The sequence below is a fragment of the Tyto alba genome, unplaced genomic scaffold (genome assembly GCF_018691265.1).
Source record: "Tyto alba isolate M040663 unplaced genomic scaffold, T.alba_DEE_v4.0 Super-Scaffold_3, whole genome shotgun sequence".
Lineage (NCBI taxonomy): Eukaryota > Metazoa > Chordata > Aves > Strigiformes > Tytonidae > Tyto > Tyto alba.
This window is the reverse complement of record NW_024881304.1, coordinates 14,936,797-14,955,000: the sequence shown is the minus strand read 5'-3', so window position 1 is coordinate 14,955,000 and position 18,204 is coordinate 14,936,797. Positions and strand designations below refer to the sequence as shown.

The following is an 18,204-nucleotide window of genomic DNA, read 5'->3' as shown; positions in this document are numbered from 1 at the left end:
TTTCCTCTTTTCTAAACCGTAACTTGAAAAGAAATAGGAAACTTAAACAGGCTGGCTGATTGGAAATCCATCAGTATGTATCTGATGCTTTTTATACTCACCCGGGGGGGGAGGGGGGCGAGCGGAACATGGTCCTCTTCATTTAGAGTTGTTGATACATGGGGGAAATGGTTGATGTTTATTTCAAAACGCTGCATGACCTGGCTTGTTTGGTGGTCTCTCATATACTAATACTCTCCATGTGTTATTATTACTATTATTACTATTATTTTTTGCCATTTGTAGCAAATAATTTTTTTTAAAGTGCCAGAAGGGGGTAAATTGGAATATATTGAATGCGATGCAAAGGTATGACCTGTTTGTGTAACTGCCTTTCCAAATGCTTTTGAGTCCTTTCTGTCTCCCTGCTCCTCGCTGCTCTGGCTGGGCAGCTTTGACAGTGTGTCTGTGTGTAGGCAAGAAGTTAGCAAAGAAAGGGAAATTAAAACAATGTTGTACATTATATAGTTACCAGCTATTGAAAAACCTATTTTGTATGCAAGACAGCAGTGTAGAGATATATGGAAAGCCTTGGGCTAAGTACAGAAGATAATTACATTTGGAATTTTACTGAGTTAAGTCATTTATAGCTTCAAATAGTTGGAGAGAAAAATCAGCAAAAACACACTTAAACTTCTTGTTGTTACTTTTCAAGATAAGCATTTAAAAAAAATGCCTTTTATCTTCTTATCTTACAAATTACCCTTCTTCTTTCATAGATATTTCCTAAATTTTACTTTGAGGAACACGCTGGTCATGACACTCTTTCACTATTAGCTGAAGCAATATAAACTATTTTAATACAAGTTTTATAAAAATCAAACTACCAGTCATAAAATATCAGAGTCTTGCAGAAAATGTTATGAGAAACGGTCTGTTATTTTAACAAGTTTCTGGGGAATTAGAAAAAAAATAAAAATCTGCAGTCTTCCTGGTAAACTGAGATATGACATAATCTTTTACCAAGATGCAGTAATATTCAGGCTGAAGGTAAATCTAGATTCTTCAGTTAGTCAGCTTGAAAAGCATTAATCCTTCTTTCCTGCGGTCGCTGGGAGTGGCTGTGCCTGCAAGTACAAGAGGATGCCCTGTGTTAACAGTTGGACAGGACAGAGATGATACTTGGTTATCACCTCTCCATAAGCCCTTGACGGTATTTTTGAAAGATTTATCAACGGTGCATTTTACTAATTGTTTTAAGGGACTAATAGTTACAGCTTCATACCCCTTTAGCACTGGAGAATACCTCTTAGTTTGGAGTCATTGCATGGCAAGGCAGCATAAGGTCCCCAGGACAAGAACGTAATTTCACAGTGGTGTGAGGGCCAAACAAAAGGCTCTGGATTTGTTTTTAATAATCATATTAGCACAGTAGATAGGATGAACTGGAGGCTTAATTTAAACAGGGATGTTGATAACAGTGATACTGTTTGTGCATTGGCCAGCAAGGATAGGAGGAGGAGGAGGGTGGTCCTGCTTCTGAAATGTACCTGTAACTCCCCTCTTCTCCCTCTCTTTTCACCCTGTGTATCAGTCCTCTGATACTTTAAAAAACAAACAACTGTCTAAGTATGTATGAGGATTTGTCCTCCAGTACCTAATTTATCTGGCTGTGACCTGTTTTTGCACAGAACCATTGTAAACAAAAGTCTGGCCCCATAGCAGGGTTTTCAGTAATGTGATCTGCAGCACCCGGCCTGTTGCAGCAGGAGCAGCTGGACTCAGACCATTGACCCGGTACTCCCGCCGTGGAGCAGTTACCAACAGAGTGGCAACGACAAGCCCTGCGGCCAGCTGCTGGAGACTTGTGAGCTAGGCAGAAGAGGGACCCGTAGCCTTTCCCACTCGACCCACGGCGCACGGCGCTGATGAGAAGCTTTGCCTTCCAGTGCAGCTGTGAAGGATCACAGGCTGCTCAGGGCCCAACACCATGGCAAGATCTAAATGCCGCACCATTTCATGCCTATACAGCCCCATCAAAAGAGAGGCAGGGTTTAACAAATTCATTGCACTTGGGGGATGCACTTCAGGCTTTGAGTGTGATGGACCCAAATGCAAGCCTTTCTTTTTTTCTTTACGCTCTTACTTATTTTACGCACAATAGTTTTGTCTGTGTTGTAGACAGAGATAAGTGTAATGTCTTTCAAAGAAAGTAATTTCTAAATGAACTTTTCGAAAAAAACAAGTCAGTTCTGTTCTGTGTTTGAATACAAATGCCCCTCTGCAGAAGTATCTCGAAGCTTTGATCTCAGCATTTCCATCACAAACATACTTAAAATATCACAGACAAGGTAGAGATCTTCTCATATTTCACTTTGTTTAAACCTTCTTGACGTGATCGTTTGTTGCCATTATAAATAGTGAGAATTTGGCTGCTGGGTAAAACACAAACATAGGAACGTATCCCTATCCTTAGCTAGTTCTTAGCTGGAATAGGACATCCATTTTGCAGCACCACCTTTGAGTGGAAAAACATTTCAGGACAGCAACAAGGCTATGATAAGTTTAAAAAAGTTCTCTCCTAATGGGAGAAAATGAAGACAGATGGCCACTTCCAGGGTAACTGAAAACACTGCTTGGGCCTGTTTTCCTAAAGCATCTGCTGACACTCTGGAAAAGCGGATCCTAAACCTTTTTAGTGCAGAGCCTAACTAGGCACGTAATGGGAGGGAAGAGGCTATGTCTTGGTTGTCTCTTGCATTGCCCATGACTGGTTTCCTTTTCCTTTTTCCTTGGTCTGCGCAAAATCCTGCTGCTGAAGTGATCCCTTCCATGTTGCTCCTGTTGAATGCCCTCGCTGGATTTCCATTTTCAAGTGCTCCTGGCCATCATTTTCCGTCTTGTTTTTCCTCCTGTGCAGTTTCTCCATCATCTATGTCTAATGCCTCCTCTCTTGCTCCTTGTTCACCAGACTCCCGTGCTGCCCCCCCACCTCCAAGCCCTTCTGGCCTGTGCTGTCTGTGCTTCCCCTCTCCTGCCTTTCCTACCTGTGTAGTTTTAGGATTTAACCTCTCTGGGGCGAGGCATGTGTCCCAAGTTTGCAAAGCATGTACCTTGCTCTGAATGTGTTTTCTGTTGAACCCCAGTTAGGCACCTGCATCATGGTTGTATCCCACAGAGGGGAGGGAGACCTCTCAAAATCAGGCTTATCGTGAAGACCTGGGTGACCATCTGCAAGTCCCCACGTTGTAGAGCATTCCAAATGGATATCAGAAAAAAAGGAGGCTTCAGATGGGACTGTATTGTAGTCCTCAGAACCCCTGTGCGGGCCACATCCTTTCATACAAGGCAGAACACTCCCTGCCCAAGAACACAATCAGTAGATCAAGAGCATTTTCCTGCATGTCTGCTAATAATCCCCATTTCTGGACCATCTGCACTCCAGTGAGTGCCACCAGTGAGAATTTGCTCCCATCGGTGGCCAAGCAAGCCCTCGTGGCTTCTTTTGTTATGACCCCACTGACCAGAGGGGCTACTAGTGACATTCTAGTTTTATATCACTACTGCTTCCTGACCTAAGGGAAAAACAGTTTAAAGAAATTCTTCAGATTTTTTTACTTCTCTTCAGTGCTTTGAAACTGAGAGACCTCTATTTTTCATAATTTAAACTCCTGCCTAACTGGGTGAGTGTTTGAATTCCTAGACTATGACAAAATGCTAGCGTGTGTCTGCCTGAAATGTCGAGAGGATCTTTAATAACCTCCATCCACCAGAAACGGCATTAAAAGCATTGCTAAGATGATGAGTGAAAACACTACAAACAAGGACCCCGGCCGTTTGGAGGGAGGTGCACGGCTCTGTGCGCCGAGGGGGCCCGGAGGAAGCACTGCAGGGTGTGCCCTGTGCTGCCCGGGTGCTTTTTCCCTCCTGCCACCGCGCTGGTGCGGGCAGGAAGCTCTCAGGTGCCTGCCTTTTATTTATTTTGGCTAGATGATGTTGTTCTTCTGCAGTAGCCTGCAGACCGAAATTTAACGCACGGATGACCCCGCCAGGCAGCCCCTGTGCCCAGCGACTGCTATGAATGAGAGATTGCACAACAGAGCTGCACTGAGAGTACAACTATTTCTCGGTTTTAATGTGTGTTGCGTGAAGCACGGCAGCTGGAGGGATGAGACCTCTCCTTTCTCCGAAGAGGTCCTCAGGGGACTCTCTGAGGGAGAAGTTTCTGCTGCAGCGCAACGATAAGAGCCCGTTGCTGCTCTTCGGCTCTCCTGTGAAGCCCAGCGCAGATCTGGTGATGAGATTGCAGGAGATCTGCTGTAGGTGTCAGGTTTTCTCTCTTGCCGTTGAGGTTTTTGACCAAGAAAAGCGGAACCGTTTGAAAAGCCCAGTGGTTTTGCTTTTGCACTTCCAGAGCACACAGCGGTGACACCATTTTTTCCTTTATTTAATTCCTGTCTTGGAAACCCATGTGCCAAGTTATCCCATCGTGACACCTTTCTGGCACGGTCAGAAACCCCTCGCCTTGCGAAGAGCAAGACAACCTTGACTCTAAGGTTATGAATGGGGATTTATGACCAAGACTCCTTTTATATACACTTAGGCCAACTTTACTGCTACAAACAGATGACGGTGATAAGGTGTGCAGGTTGTTTAAAGTTTTGCTGGAATGCGAGCACAGTTCTCCTCTTGGCACCAGGAATCTGGCTCGTCTAAAGCAAAAACTCAGCTCTGCAAAAATTGTCATTTATAAGAACCTGGTCCAAGTCCTGCTGGAAACAGGAGCCTTTATGTTGGGCATGTAGGTTAATAACGCCCCTTTTTCATGAGCATTGTTTCTTACTATCTCTCCACTGTATTTTTCTTGAAGAGCAGCTGGAAAAAGTCCTATTCGCACATACAAAAAAATTTTTCGTTTCCAAAAATAAGGAGAGTCAGCGCGTGGCCAGTGCCTTCCAAATGCATTGGGAAGCCATCCTGGCCGAGGATGCGTACGGTGTGCACCCAAGACACCAGCTGTGGCTTGGCGCAGATCTCAACCGAAAAATGCAAGAGCAATCTGGAGCAGGAGCTTTGCCCTAACTCCTGGGAACGATGTTGACCGATGAGAAAGGGCGACAGCGCTGGTCCTGTGGCGTTGGGTGCCGGGCGATGAGCGCTCCGGGGCGGTTCCTGACACCGTTAGCCTTTCCCACCCTGCTCAGGCACACGCCGAAAGGATGCTGGCAACTCCCACCGCTGCTCCTGCCCCGCGCTCGGGGGCTCCTGCTCAGGTTACCAGCCTGGCAGCCCCGGGTGACCCGCTGAGGGGCTGTGCCACCTTCTCAAATAAAATTCTCAAATAAAAGCAGGGCGTTTTCTAGCGCCGAGGCCGCCCGCCGTGCCTCGTGTGGTTTAACCACCGCTGTCTCTGCGCTCACTGCACATGCCGCAAAGCCTGTACGTGTTGTAAAAGCCACGGTCCATCCGTGCCACTTGTTTTCTGGTCTGAAAGGAGGCAAATGCATCTCGGAGCCGTTGCCTCGCTCGCTTTCTGCTGCGCCTCCTGAGCTGGAGTGGGGCTGGTTAATAAACATGATTCACTGTTGTCTTTTAGCTGTCAGGGCTAGAGTGAAGCTCTTGGTGCCGCCAGGTCTAGCTCTTCTCACTCGAGGGCTAATGCATTTTGCTTTGGGAAATAGTGACACCCAGCACCACGCGTTAGCTTTACCTCACGAATAGACCATATACAATTTCCAAACTACTCAGCAATAAAACTCTTCTGTCTCATGCCTCGGTGCCAGCTGTTTAATTAGGAATAAGCAGTGGCTGGGTTTTATTCGTATGAGTAACAGAGGAATTTTTTTTTTTTCTTCCCCTCCTTTCAGCTTGCAAAAGATAAAGAGCGCCTGCAAGCCATGATGACACACCTGCATGTGAAATCAACTGAACCAAAAGCCACCCCTCAGCCCGTAAGTACTGAACTGTGCCGAGAGCAAACAAAACCTCACAACAGACTTCTCTTTCCTGTAACCCACCGGAGCGCGTGATGCAAAAAAGTGTGGCCCTTCGGAGCCGGTCGTGGTGAGGAGGTGCAAGGCGCTGCTTTGCAAGAGGCACCGCCTTGGGCACTCGGGCTTCGCCGTCCCCCTCTCTTCAGGGAGTTTGAAAGAAGTTTTGCTCTAAAGCTGATGCTTTCGGCCTTTTTCTGGCCTCACCTACTAGCCTGTAAGTTGCTTTGCATCAGTCCAACTTGCATGAAATCCTAGGAAGTGTTAGGAAGGAGATGTGATTAAATTATATTTAGTATATTTATTTTGCTTTCTCCCTGTCTGACAGACATTTACAGTAGAAGAAGAGAGTCTAGCTGCATGTTCTGACGATGATCACGGTTACCCAGTATCAGGTTTTATACTGCTGAAACAGAGAAGGGAAACCTTCCCCACCCCAGATTGCCCTTTAAAAAAGGGGGTGCTGGGGAAGCGAGTGGCTTTGCGGCTCAAGGCAACTCCTAGGTACCCCCCAAACCAGGGTGGTGAATCCACCATCTCGTTCCCTGACCAAAATGACGCTTCTTCAGCTGTTGTTTTCTCCCAACCTTTTGACGCTGAAAATGTTCCTTGGAGCTTCCAATGATTATTCAAAATGGAGAGAGTGCTTTGCTTCTTGATTTTAAGATTTGTAAGATTTAAAGGTACACTGGCTTTATTTGATTTTGCTTTGAGTCATTGTGTGAAAATTAATTGAGCGTTGACAATCTATAGTTAGTACTAGCAATTTTAATCAATATGCAATGATGCAGCATAATGACAAAGTATTGGTTTATCTGTTTTGACTGATTTTTTTTCTATAAATAAAGCAAACACACACCCATATATGTGTGATTTATGGTGATAGAAATAAAAAGGAGTCAGACTATTAACCCAGCAAATATGGTAGCCTGCCAAGATGCAGTTGGTAGACAAAATTAATGTCTGAAACAGAACACATTACAGAGACAGAGAACATAAAATCATTAAACACTTCGCGCACACATTTTTACTAGAAAAGGATTTCTCAGTTTCCATGTAGTTGGAAATAAATGGCTGCAGAAGTGCATAGGGAGGCTACTAGACAGAAAATTGCAGGCTATTCAGTAACACCGGAGCAGATGTCAAAGTCAACAGGAAATTTTGGTGCCTTCTTGGAGAGAGTTGAGTGGTAGGTATAAACCCTTCCATTTAAGCTGTTGAGATGCCGAAAATTGCTTGATCCAGTGGGTACCAGCCCTCTAGAGTAGAAACTACTTACAGTATCTATAAAAATACCATTCTTCTAGTTCCTCGTATCCATCTCAGCCTGAATGCAAATGCTTCAGCGCATTGTTGGCAAAGTATGTAGACCCAACAGAATGGGGAGGAGGTTTGGTTTCTATAGCTCTTACTGGATTAAAAATTAAAACAGCGGAATAATCTGGGAGTCTCAAAGCACTCTGCCTTGAGGCCTTTCATAACAGCGGTGCCCCTCAGGAGGAAGGATTAAAAACTAAAGGGAGGAAATCATAAGAAGGCGAGCAGTGTTTGGCAAGGCAGCTTGTGATCGATGCTCAGCCGCGGAGGGCAGGAAGCTTTCGCGGGTGTTGTAGGCTATGGAGATACCAGGCGGTGTCGCCATGAAGATTAGTGTTAACAGCTAATAAACAGGGAAAAGCAGTGGGGAAAGGAAAAAAAAAAAAAAAAAAAAAAAAAAAAAAAAAAAAAAAGGAGAAAAAAAAAAGTGAACGCAGGGGGAAAAGGGCTGTCTTGATTAGTATTAAAAATGTTTTACATTCTGGAAAATTATAGCTTTGTTGGGGACCTCCTACTAAATTTATTTTTAACTGCTCTATTGAAAATTCTGTACCACTAGTCAACATTATCTCTCAGTTGCTCAGCACAGTGTTTCTTTATTAAAAGAAATAGGCATGAATATTTTTGACTGAAAAATTAATAGCTTTTGAATTCATACACAGCAGGTTTTCTTTTGCAAAGAAGTCCAATATCGCTGCACAGCACTTCTATAACCATTTATTTAGAGTCCAAGTCAAACCTTTGACAGCTAGAGCAGTGTTACAAGCCAACATAAAGAACTCCAAGATGTAAACCAACAATAGGCAGTCTGTGTGAGGTTTGCCATTGTCAAATACATAGATTGTTTGGATTAGTTTATGTAAATGTACTGTTGTATTACCCTTTGGAAAAAAAAAGATCACATTTGTGTATGAAAAGTGGTTTCGTTCACAGGCAGCATTATAAATTCCTTATCCTTTAACTTACATGTTAGAAGTAAAAATTGGTGCCTGACAGGCCTATATTGTGTGGCACTCTGTTGTTGGATTGAAACTGCCTTCTTTTCATTTATTGAAATATAGAAAAATTTATTATAGATACCATCTGATAAATCAGAAATTATTAAAATATGTATAGGTGAAGCATTTGAAAATTAATTATAAAATGTAGAAGTATAGTGTTTTGCATAAATTGTGCTTTCCTAGTGAAAAAAATACACAGGCACTGCATAGACTGTGCTAGACCCTAGTCCTTTTAACTCAGTGGGATAGGACTTTGGTAAAAAGATCTGATGACCATTATTGCAGTGCGAAGTATTCTTTACATCCAGTAATTAATTTTTTTTTGCCAACATAACTAATGCAAGGTGTATGTTAGAATTAATATATTACGGCCCGTCGGTGATTTTAAAGGAAAGAGCAGCTGCGAATCCAAACATAGCACTGAGTTGGGATTTAAAATTACAGCCTTTTCATGACTGAGGAAATGTTTTTATTCTGCTTAAAGGATCTTAATGCTTGTTTTTAAACTATTTTGTTACTGACAGGTAAAATTGGTGACTGAGCATCTCTGTTAAGCACGTGCCGTTTGTAATCCGCACTGACCACTGGTACCGTCTTTGCCTTTGGGGCTTCAGGCAGTAGCTGAGCGGGTGGTTTTGGACCAGGCTGGACCCCAGCCCGGTTCTTGATGGTTGTGCATTAATTTAAAACTCACCCAGCTTTGGGGAGGGGTTGCTTGTCCAGCCTAGCCATGTCCACCCGTCACATCCCCACCGTCGGGTGACTTCAGCTCCTTGCGTTAATTTTGGCTTCGGGAAGGTGGAGCGGCCCGTGCATTTCACTGCACCAGTCCACCAAGACATCTCTTCAGTAAAGCTCTTCCGTCCTATTAAAGCCGCTGAGATGTAAGGCCCTTCTTGGGTAGCGTAGTGGTGGGTGGCCTGAATCACTGGGAGAGGTACGGACGCGGGGAGGGCGCAGTCCGTGTCTGGCGTACTGCGAAGGGCAGCTCTTGCTGGGCGGCAGGGCAGACAGGAGGGAGGCTGGGCAGGGAGAGCACCTCGGGAGCTGGGGCAGTGCTCAGCACCACCCTTAAACAAGCCCAGCTTCCTCATTAAAATGCCCAACGGTGCAGCACTTTAAAAGGAAATGGAAGCATCTCACGACTTAGCACTTGGAGCACACAAAGTTGTTCCTATTGCTGCTGCATGTGTTGTTTTGGTGAGACTTTAAGGGCCTGAATAAAGTGAGAACAAAGCTGTCTGTGAAGGAATATGCTGTGACATGTTTTCGTAAGGTGAATTTTTTTCAAGGTAGAAAACCAAAAAAAAAAACAAAAAACAAACAAACAAAAAAACAACAAACCAAAAAAAAGCCCCACCACACAGAAGCCAGAAAAACGATTTCTCAAGAATTGTCATTCTGGTTTTGCTATTAAGGTACTTTCCCCTACATGCTATTTTTATTGGTGTTAGTGATCAGCATAATAGGTTAAAATGGAAATGTGCTTGCTTTGGGGGGATTAACTTGTGTCGAAGTTCGTAGGAAGGGAAGGAAAAGGAAAAAGCATCAACCAACAAGTAATTCTGCATACTGGGTGCTATAGCCATCTTTTAAAAAGTAGACAGAGGACTTTTAAAGAAACTTTTGGCACTTTAAATAAAATGCACTGTTAGATATCCCTTCTTTAATGTATTTTTTTATCCTAACCATAGCAGTTATGATTGTTTTGAAATACTGTTTTTAGCAACTGTAATAACAAAGCATTAAAAAAAAAATAGTCTTTTAACTGTTGAGGTAATGACTGAGCATTTTAGCTGCTGTAGCCGTACTTTATAGTTTGAAAAAATAACGATACGCAGCAATAAAGAGAGATTCTCAAGCACAACAAAAGCTGTTTTTATATACTGGTTTTCATTAAGTCTCACTCCTCAGCTTTGGTTTCCTTAGTATTCCTGCCAATAACAACACCTGCTAAGTGATTGCTGCCTGCCAGGCTCTGCATCTAATACACTAATGTGTCCAGGCTGAAACAGGAGAGGAAGACACAGCATTTAACAAAGTTTCAGGCCCAGCGTTAGCTTTCTCTCCAACCTTTAGTGTCAAGAAAAGGAGTCTCTGCTCCAGAGTGTTTCAGTCCTGGGAACTTGGTGCAGCTCAATCCTCAGCCCCAGCTGGGACCAGAGGAGCAGCATCCATCGCAGAGGAGTCACTGCCCTGCAGCAGAGGGTATGGCCCCACTGTGACACTTAAAAACAGATTTTTTTTTTTTTTTCTTTATCGTTTTAAAAGAGTTTCAGGGGCTTTTTTATGTGCAGCCACTATTGTCATGTAAAATGTTTACACAAAAAGAAATCAGACTTACCCCTAAGTGGGAGAGCCACTTACTGGAAACCTATTTTACGGGGTGAAGGAGTTACCTCGCAGCCTTGTTTATATCTAAAGAAAAAAAAAAAAGAAAATGACTCAATCTTCACCTTTAATAGGAAGACATGACGATTTCTTGAAAGGGAAGGTTAATAATAAAAACTTAAGCAGGATATTGAAAGCTGCAACAATTATGGCATTAAGTTAAAACAGTATAAGGAAATGTGCTCAAAAACCAAGACTGGACAAAGCACCCAACAAGGTTCAGTGATTGAATTTGCAGAGTTTTAGGATCTAAAATTATTGCGGGCTTTGGTGGTTTTTCAGTTGTTTTCCTTCTTCTTGTTTTGAGGAGGTTTTTTTGTATTTTTTTTTTTTCTTTTTTTAAGGCTGGAGGAAATTCTCCCTCCCCCCCTGCCCAGTACAAACATTACAAAAACATTAAACTCTTTGGTACAAGGGCTGGACTCTCTGGTGTGCTTGGAGAATGCCCCACGTTGTGCATTATTGCAGTGCAAGAGTCCTTGCTCATTGAAGTACTCACTCTGTGACTTGGGCTCCCTCCCCTCTGACAGCAGTGATACCTCATCCAAAAATTCCGGAATGTGGGAAGCAGGCTGTGTACAAAATACCAACATGAACAACTTCTCTAATCATAGTAACTTGCTTTTAAATAGAAAATGCAAACAGGGAGAAGCTGTGTCAAGTTTCCATCAGGAAAAGAAACCCTCCCAGCCCGGTCCCTCCCTGATCTTTGCCCTGCACGATTGTCCATGGCCACTTTCACGTTTCTAACTGACGCCAATATTAAGATTTAATAGTTTACCATTCAGATTAATAATTCAAGATGGTAACAAAACCAACACCATTCATAATTTGTCATTCTGCTCTAATTCACAACGGATTTTTCAGCCTTTGCGCTATAGATGCAACAAAGAAAGCAGCAGCGAAGGTCTGCGGAGGGAGCGCAGCCCTCTCCTCCCTTACCCCAGCTTGTGTTTTGGGAGCAGCACCGGCAGGGATCGGACCCCGGCTGGAAGAGGAGAGTGTCATCAAATAAAACCCGGAAAAAGGAAAAACTTCGCTAGCGATCGACAAGGTCGTGTTTCATTAACTTGTTGGTTCAGGCTCGCAAATGGTCGTCGGAGGTGAAACACAGCAGACTCGCTGCGTTCCAGCTTTTTGTTCTCTCTTTCCTCACAGACTGCAGTCATGTTTAATTTGGAAACTGGGCTCCTTTGGCAAATTAGCAATTAGAACAATTTTGTGGGAATATGTATATGTGTCATTAGTTTTCCTGCGAATTAATAGCGAGAGCAGAGGTCAGGCAGAAATTTTCCACTTGACTGCAGCTCCTCTGTTGAGATTTGGCACTTTGTTTTGGAACGGCCACAGCTGCTCAAAGCCACAGTCTTCCTTTAGGAACTGTCTTTTAATTAGTTTACCTCATAGCCATTATTACAAATATTACTGCCTCCCCTCCTTGAAATAAAATTACTGTTTCTACAAAATATTCCGGTGACATCTTGCACCACTGCACATTGATGGTGGGGTCACTTGGATGCAGCGTTTAATCATTAGATCACCTCCATAAGCATCTCCTAATTAGAGTCCTTACAATACAATTTTATCTGGTAATTAGCTGAGATTGGCTGCTTCCTCTGTAGCTTATTAGTGGCAGCCCAGCAGTGGGTGTGAATCGCAGTGTCATTTGTCAAGCCTGTTAAAGCCCCCCCCTTTGCTCGTCCTCTTCTGTGTTTATGCCTAGTTGCTACCTATGCTGAAAAGCCTAAAGAAATCTGACTTGATTCAGATTCTTTAAGCCGGGAACGCTGACCTTTGTGGATGCTTTCTCGCAGTTCCCTAGTAGAAACAGATTAAATGTTAAGTTTTTACACACTAAAAAAGGAAGGGGACTCTTTTGAAATGGAGTAGTTGGAGCCGTAATGATGAAGCACGAGCACTGATCTTTCCAACAGGAGGGCCCGGCTGCCGAGCCTGCGCTGGAGATGGGCACTTAAAATTGATGCAGATTTGCTTGCAGTTACCGGACTGTTAAAACGTCCATTTAGAAACTGAGATAAAATACAGTAGATTTAATTTCATGGTGAGACCTGTCAGTTGTACTGTTATTATCGTCACTGGTCCTTTTACCATATGTAATGGATGGATGGATGGATGGATGGATAACAGGGAGACACTGCTATAGACGGGTCCCTAATCGGAGTCCTTAAACCACGCCAGTCCACCCGCGGGCCGGGCTCACCCCCGGGCTGCCGGTCGCGGTTCGCGCCGCCGCGGTGTCCCCACGAAATCACTCCCCGGATCTCACCGCCTTGCACCGTCCCTCGCCGGGTTCGCGCTCTCCGGCTTTTTTCCAGGGAAAAGCAATCACAATTTATCTGGCGTTCATCTGCGCCCTTTCTGGGGGCCATGGTCTTTTTGCGTTGGCATCCTTTCTGTACTATCAGAGCCCTTTATTTTCCACTACCTTTGCTTTGGATAAATCCTATTATTTTTATAAAGAAACGTTATTTGTGGCTATTAACTCATATGAGGAATGCTAATAGGAGTTTTCTTATCTGGATACTTTCATACAAGGAAAATTAATACAGTGCCTTATGGATAAACATGAGATATTTGGGGGCATAGCTGAGTAGTGCGCCTTGCCTTCATCTGAAAAGGTTTAATGTCCAGCAAAAAGGAATTTTAATCACGAACAAAAGTTGTAAAATTCTGGCCCTCTTAAATTCAGTAGGAATTTTGCTACTGTCTTCAGTGGGGTCAGGATTTCACCAATGTTTTTCGCAAAACTGCCCAAGGGAAGGAAATGTGGAAGTAGTCAAAGAGCCCTTTTCTCAGTCATCTTTTCTGATGTTGTAGTTAAGAGATCAGATTGTTTGTTTAAAATACTTCAGCAGGAGTGACCTATTGAGAGGGAGCATCGTCTTTCAAAGGACGTTAGAGGGCAGAAAGAAAGGGTCGGGGAGGAATGTGGATGCTGGTTATATAAATAGGGTTGTGTATCAAAAACACTTGGTTTGGGGCTGGGTTTGATACGCAATCCTAGAGGCAGTTGTGGTTTACAGCCTGATGGGGCAAACTGCCATTTGTCCGGGGCTGGGCTTCATGCAGGTAACGCTGATGCCTTCCGTCCTAGGAGAAAAAAAAAAGAATGGTGCCACTTCTGCTGGGCTGAATGCTTGCAGTATTTCATGCGACGTGATTAATTAAATTATTCCAGTGTTAACTTACTCTGGGCTTTGGTTTTAAAATGGATGAACAGAGGGGGGTGGGGGGGAAAAAAAAGCCCAAACGCTGAAGAGAGAGATTGCATTTCTCCCTGGTACGTCCCTAGGAAAGCCTTGCCTTTTATTTTAAGCCTGATGCCTCCAATGAAATATCTAAGAAGACTGATTAGAAGCCATGCATAATGATAGCATGGAAATAAGAGATGTGTGGGGGTTAGAAACAATAGAATGAAAATAAAATATTAAAATGATTATGTACTATGTGAGATCTTGTTTTAAGGTTTAGGTGAAAATCCACAATCTGTAGTTCTGGCAGCAGGCTACGTTACTCTTTTTTTAAGTCTATTTGGAAATGTATACATTTATTTCCCTTTACTGGCTCCTAATGGAGATGTTACAACAGCACTCTGTGCCGAAGCAAGCGCTCGGGCTCTGTTGTCTGCTTCGAACTGAGGAGGACTCCGTTATCGAGAATTTTCTCTGCAGCCCTTAATTAGCCAGAAATGCCGTTTGTAACGAAACCGTCATCCTTCCCTCCGCAGCTGAATCTGGTATCGAGCGTCACGCTTTCCAAGACTGCGTCCGAGGCGTCTCCGCAGAGCTTACCTCATACTCCCACCACCCCGACTGCGCCCATCACTCCCGTCACGCAGGGACCGTCGGTCATCACTACCACGAGCATGCACAACGTTGGCCCCATCCGGAGGCGGTACTCGGATAAATACAACGTCCCCATTTCTTCAGGTAAAGGGGTTCTGGTGGCACAGCCCCTCTGGGGGGGCGGCTGGCTGTTGCCCACAGCCCCGCAGCGGCAGGCTGTGATGATAACAGAACAACTGCTCTTATTTAGCAGATATTGCCCAGAACCAAGAATTTTATAAGAACGCAGAAGTTAGACCACCGTTCACGTATGCATCCTTAATTAGACAGGTAAGCTGAGCCAAACACACGCATTTGGATTAGAAAAAAAATATCTCCCTATATGTGCACACTCTGGATTAAATAGATTTTCAAACCTTTGGTATGTAAGCGTGCTCAAATGCTCAAACCTTTACTATAAGGGTTTTTAGAACTGCAATATATAACATAATTGCTTTTGATTAAGTATTACAATACGATGTGATTATTAGGAAATTCATTTCACACAACAGTGAAAATGAGCCTGTTTAAAGATGGCAAGTCAATTATCACAAGCTACAGTAATCTCTGATCCCTAGAATTAATCTGAGCTCTAAATAATTACTGAGCTTTAATCAGCTAGTGAAATGTTTTGCATTTCTCTTTGATTCTGCTTTATGAATGACTAATAAATTAATATTTCTGTAAGGAAACAGAAATAAAAACTCAAAACAATTAGATAATTCCATTTTGAATTTTGGCATTGAACTGTTAAATACAGCCATTAATCTTAGTTCATATTATGAAAACCCTCCTCTGGATTTTTTGCTCCAAATCTCTTCTTTCTTTCTTTCTTTCTTTCTTGCTTTCTTACTATCTTTCTTTCTCCATTTCTTTCTTTCTCTCTTCCTTTCTTTCCTTTTTGTATTTGGTAAAGTAAAACTGTGAGTGTAGTTTGTACTGGTGTGCTCGTAACTGATTTTGCAATCGCTTTGCTTCACAAGGCCATCCTCGAATCTCCAGAAAAACAGCTAACACTAAATGAAATCTACAACTGGTTCACGCGAATGTTTGCTTACTTCAGACGCAACGCGGCGACGTGGAAGGTAAGCCTTAGCCCGCCCACGCCTCTCGCCTTTGGTGTCTGACATGTACAGAATAGACATTGCTGATGACATAACAAATTGTAACGACATGTGGACATGAAAATTTAGATCGGCAGTTCTGACACACACTGGGTGCCTTATCTGCAGGAACAATTTGATATTTGGCAGAAAAATTCTTCTGCCTTTGAAAACCACTAATTGAATCCCCATTATTGGCTTTTATGTTCTGTGATTATGCCACGAGTTCCTCTGTGTGGTTGCTGCTAGCAGTGAAACTCAAGCCCTTCAGCTGGAACGTATTAGGAAAAAAATAAAAAGAGGTAAAGTTATTGTGTCATTAGAAGATACGCTGTTTGTCTCTTTAGTTATGCAGACTGTAATCACAACCACCGCTTTTTTCCTAGGATCTGTAGATCGGTAGATTTCTTTCCTCAATCAATTGACTCTTAACTACATATACAGATCTGTTATAAACTGCCTTTTTTTTTTTTAATCACGTGCAGAAACTTATTGAGCATAATATGCAAGAAGAAAGCCCCACAATAAGAAATGTGTTCAACAGAAATAAACTTGTTATTTGGCACTTTAATTTCCTACCATAACTATCTCAGATATTGTTAGATAAGAGGTCTGGGGAGTTAATTTTATTTTATTGGGAGGGAGCGGGGGAGCTCCCTCCCTTGTATAGAGCATTATAATAGTCACACTGGCTTCTGAAGCTAATACAATTACAAATTAATGAATTAAATAACAGGATCTTGTATCGCTGTAAAAATTGCACCCCTGGTACTTTGAGCCTCTCTTAATCTAGATCGCTCAGCTCTCTTGCTCTCAAACAACTTCAAATGACCAAGCAGGATGAATATATCCCATACATGCTGTTTCATCAGCTCTTTCTGTTTTTCCTGTCTCAGCCTGCATTTAGGACTAATTCTGTCAAAGGGTAGAGCTAAAAATGGTCCTTGGAAGTTAGCTTGGTTTTTAGTATCGTGCTTTGCTTTTAATTCAGATCCCAGCACAATTTTATACATTTTCAACCTTGGTCTAGAAGCTCTTAGGTTCAGGAAAAGTCTCTGTGATTGCTGCTTTGATTCTTTGCTGCAGTTGGAAAACATGAGCAGTGTTTCACTTTGCAGCTTCCTTACTATCCAGAAAGGAAATTAACTTTCCCTGATTTAAGATCCTTTTAGACCTGCCTGTCTTTTGCTGCTGGAGTGGTTCCAGTAGGACTTTTCAGCAGCTGCAGGTGTGGGTGCTAAAGTAAAAATCCTATTTAATTCCAGCAGCAAAGGGAAGGAAAGTGGAGGGGGGAGTGGAAGAAGGCAGCAGGCAGTCCTGGCTGTATCTCCTGCGAGGCTAGTTCTAGGAATTAGCTTTGTGCATCACGTAAAATCCAGTCCCAGAAGCCATGTGCCCTTACAGTGTGCTGCTGCAGAGGAGGAGGAGAGAGGCTGAGCTGCGGAGCCTGGGCCTGGCAGAAGGGCAAGGTGTGTCCGGGGGAGGCAGGTGCCATTTCGAGACCCCTCCTGGACACCTTGACCTCGTGCAGGTGTCCAGGTCCTGCTTCACTTAACAGGGAAGAAAAGCTTCCCCCCAGGTTCCGCCAGCACTCGCAAAATTGGCAACCGCTTGAAGTAATGCAGGTTTTTGTGCTGAAGACTGTGCAGATTTATGCCAGGCTTCAGGAACAACAGGGATGAAAATGCAGCTCTGGATTGGCATGACGGGAAGCCCACGGGGCACTGAACAAGCACAAGGGGCTAATTGCAGAATCGGAATAATTTGAATATATACGTGCTGATTTGCGCTCACCTTCAGCTAATGCTTAGGGGGCGTTTGGGTCAGTGTTCCCCAAGTTTTAGGGTCAGGGATTGGTGTGGGCAAACTTCCCTGAGCCCTCTTTCAAAAACACAGAAGAGTGCAGGAATAAAGACCTTTAAAAAATGAACCTCTTTCCCAAAATGCAGTACAGCAGAGCCTGAGCAGTTATTAAAATAACAAACCCTTTCATTTACTACATTCAAGCATGTTCAGGGTAATTTTTCTGCAAAAGTGGCTTGCATACAAATATTTTTAACAAGGTAAATATATAATCTTACAATAATAGCTCCTAATTTTTCTGTTAAGCTGATTGCTGGGGGAGCACTGTGAACTGGTTCTGACAGATCAGAGGCAGTGTCTGTTTGCTTTTATTTTGTGGAGTAATTTGCTGGCACTGAGTCGCAGCCATGAGGCACAGGCTGCAGGTGTGGCTCCGAAACGTTGGGGTATTGTTCAAATAGAACTGTTAGATAGCGAGTATCCAGAGGCAGGAGAAACAAACCATTTTTTTTTCTGTCGTGAATTCCTTAAATAAGTGATCACATGGAAAATAGAAAGTGAGGGCAGCACTTCATGGACGTCTTGCAACTATTCAACTTGTCTGTCCCAACATACCCAGCAAGATCCCGATCCAGCAGCCTTAACCATCAATTACACATTGACTTCAAGAGAACACGAACAGACTGTAAAGTATTTCTCCGGCATTAGATTTATTTAGAGAAGAACACAAATATTTCTGCTCAACCGTGTATTTAGAGACTGTTTACAAACTCCG

The 18,204-nt window shown here is 43.3% G+C and overlaps 1 protein-coding gene across 11 annotated transcripts in view; it reads left to right on the top strand.

Moving 5' to 3' along the window:
- FOXP1 (forkhead box P1) overlaps positions 1-18,204 on the top strand; it is a 390,943-nt gene that overhangs the window by 353,693 nt on the left and 19,046 nt on the right. For 8 of the 11 annotated variants that reach the window (XM_042799335.1, XM_042799336.1, XM_042799334.1 and 5 more), the window contains 4 exons: positions 5,847-5,930; positions 14,427-14,628; positions 14,735-14,814; positions 15,507-15,608. In XM_042799335.1, coding sequence (XP_042655269.1) covers positions 5,847-5,930; positions 14,427-14,628; positions 14,735-14,814; positions 15,507-15,608 — 468 coding nt within the window. The remainder of the gene's footprint in view (positions 1-5,846; positions 5,931-14,426; positions 14,629-14,734; positions 14,815-15,506; positions 15,609-18,204) is intronic. The other 3 variants (XM_042799341.1, XM_042799339.1, XM_042799337.1) reach the window with 1 other exon arrangement.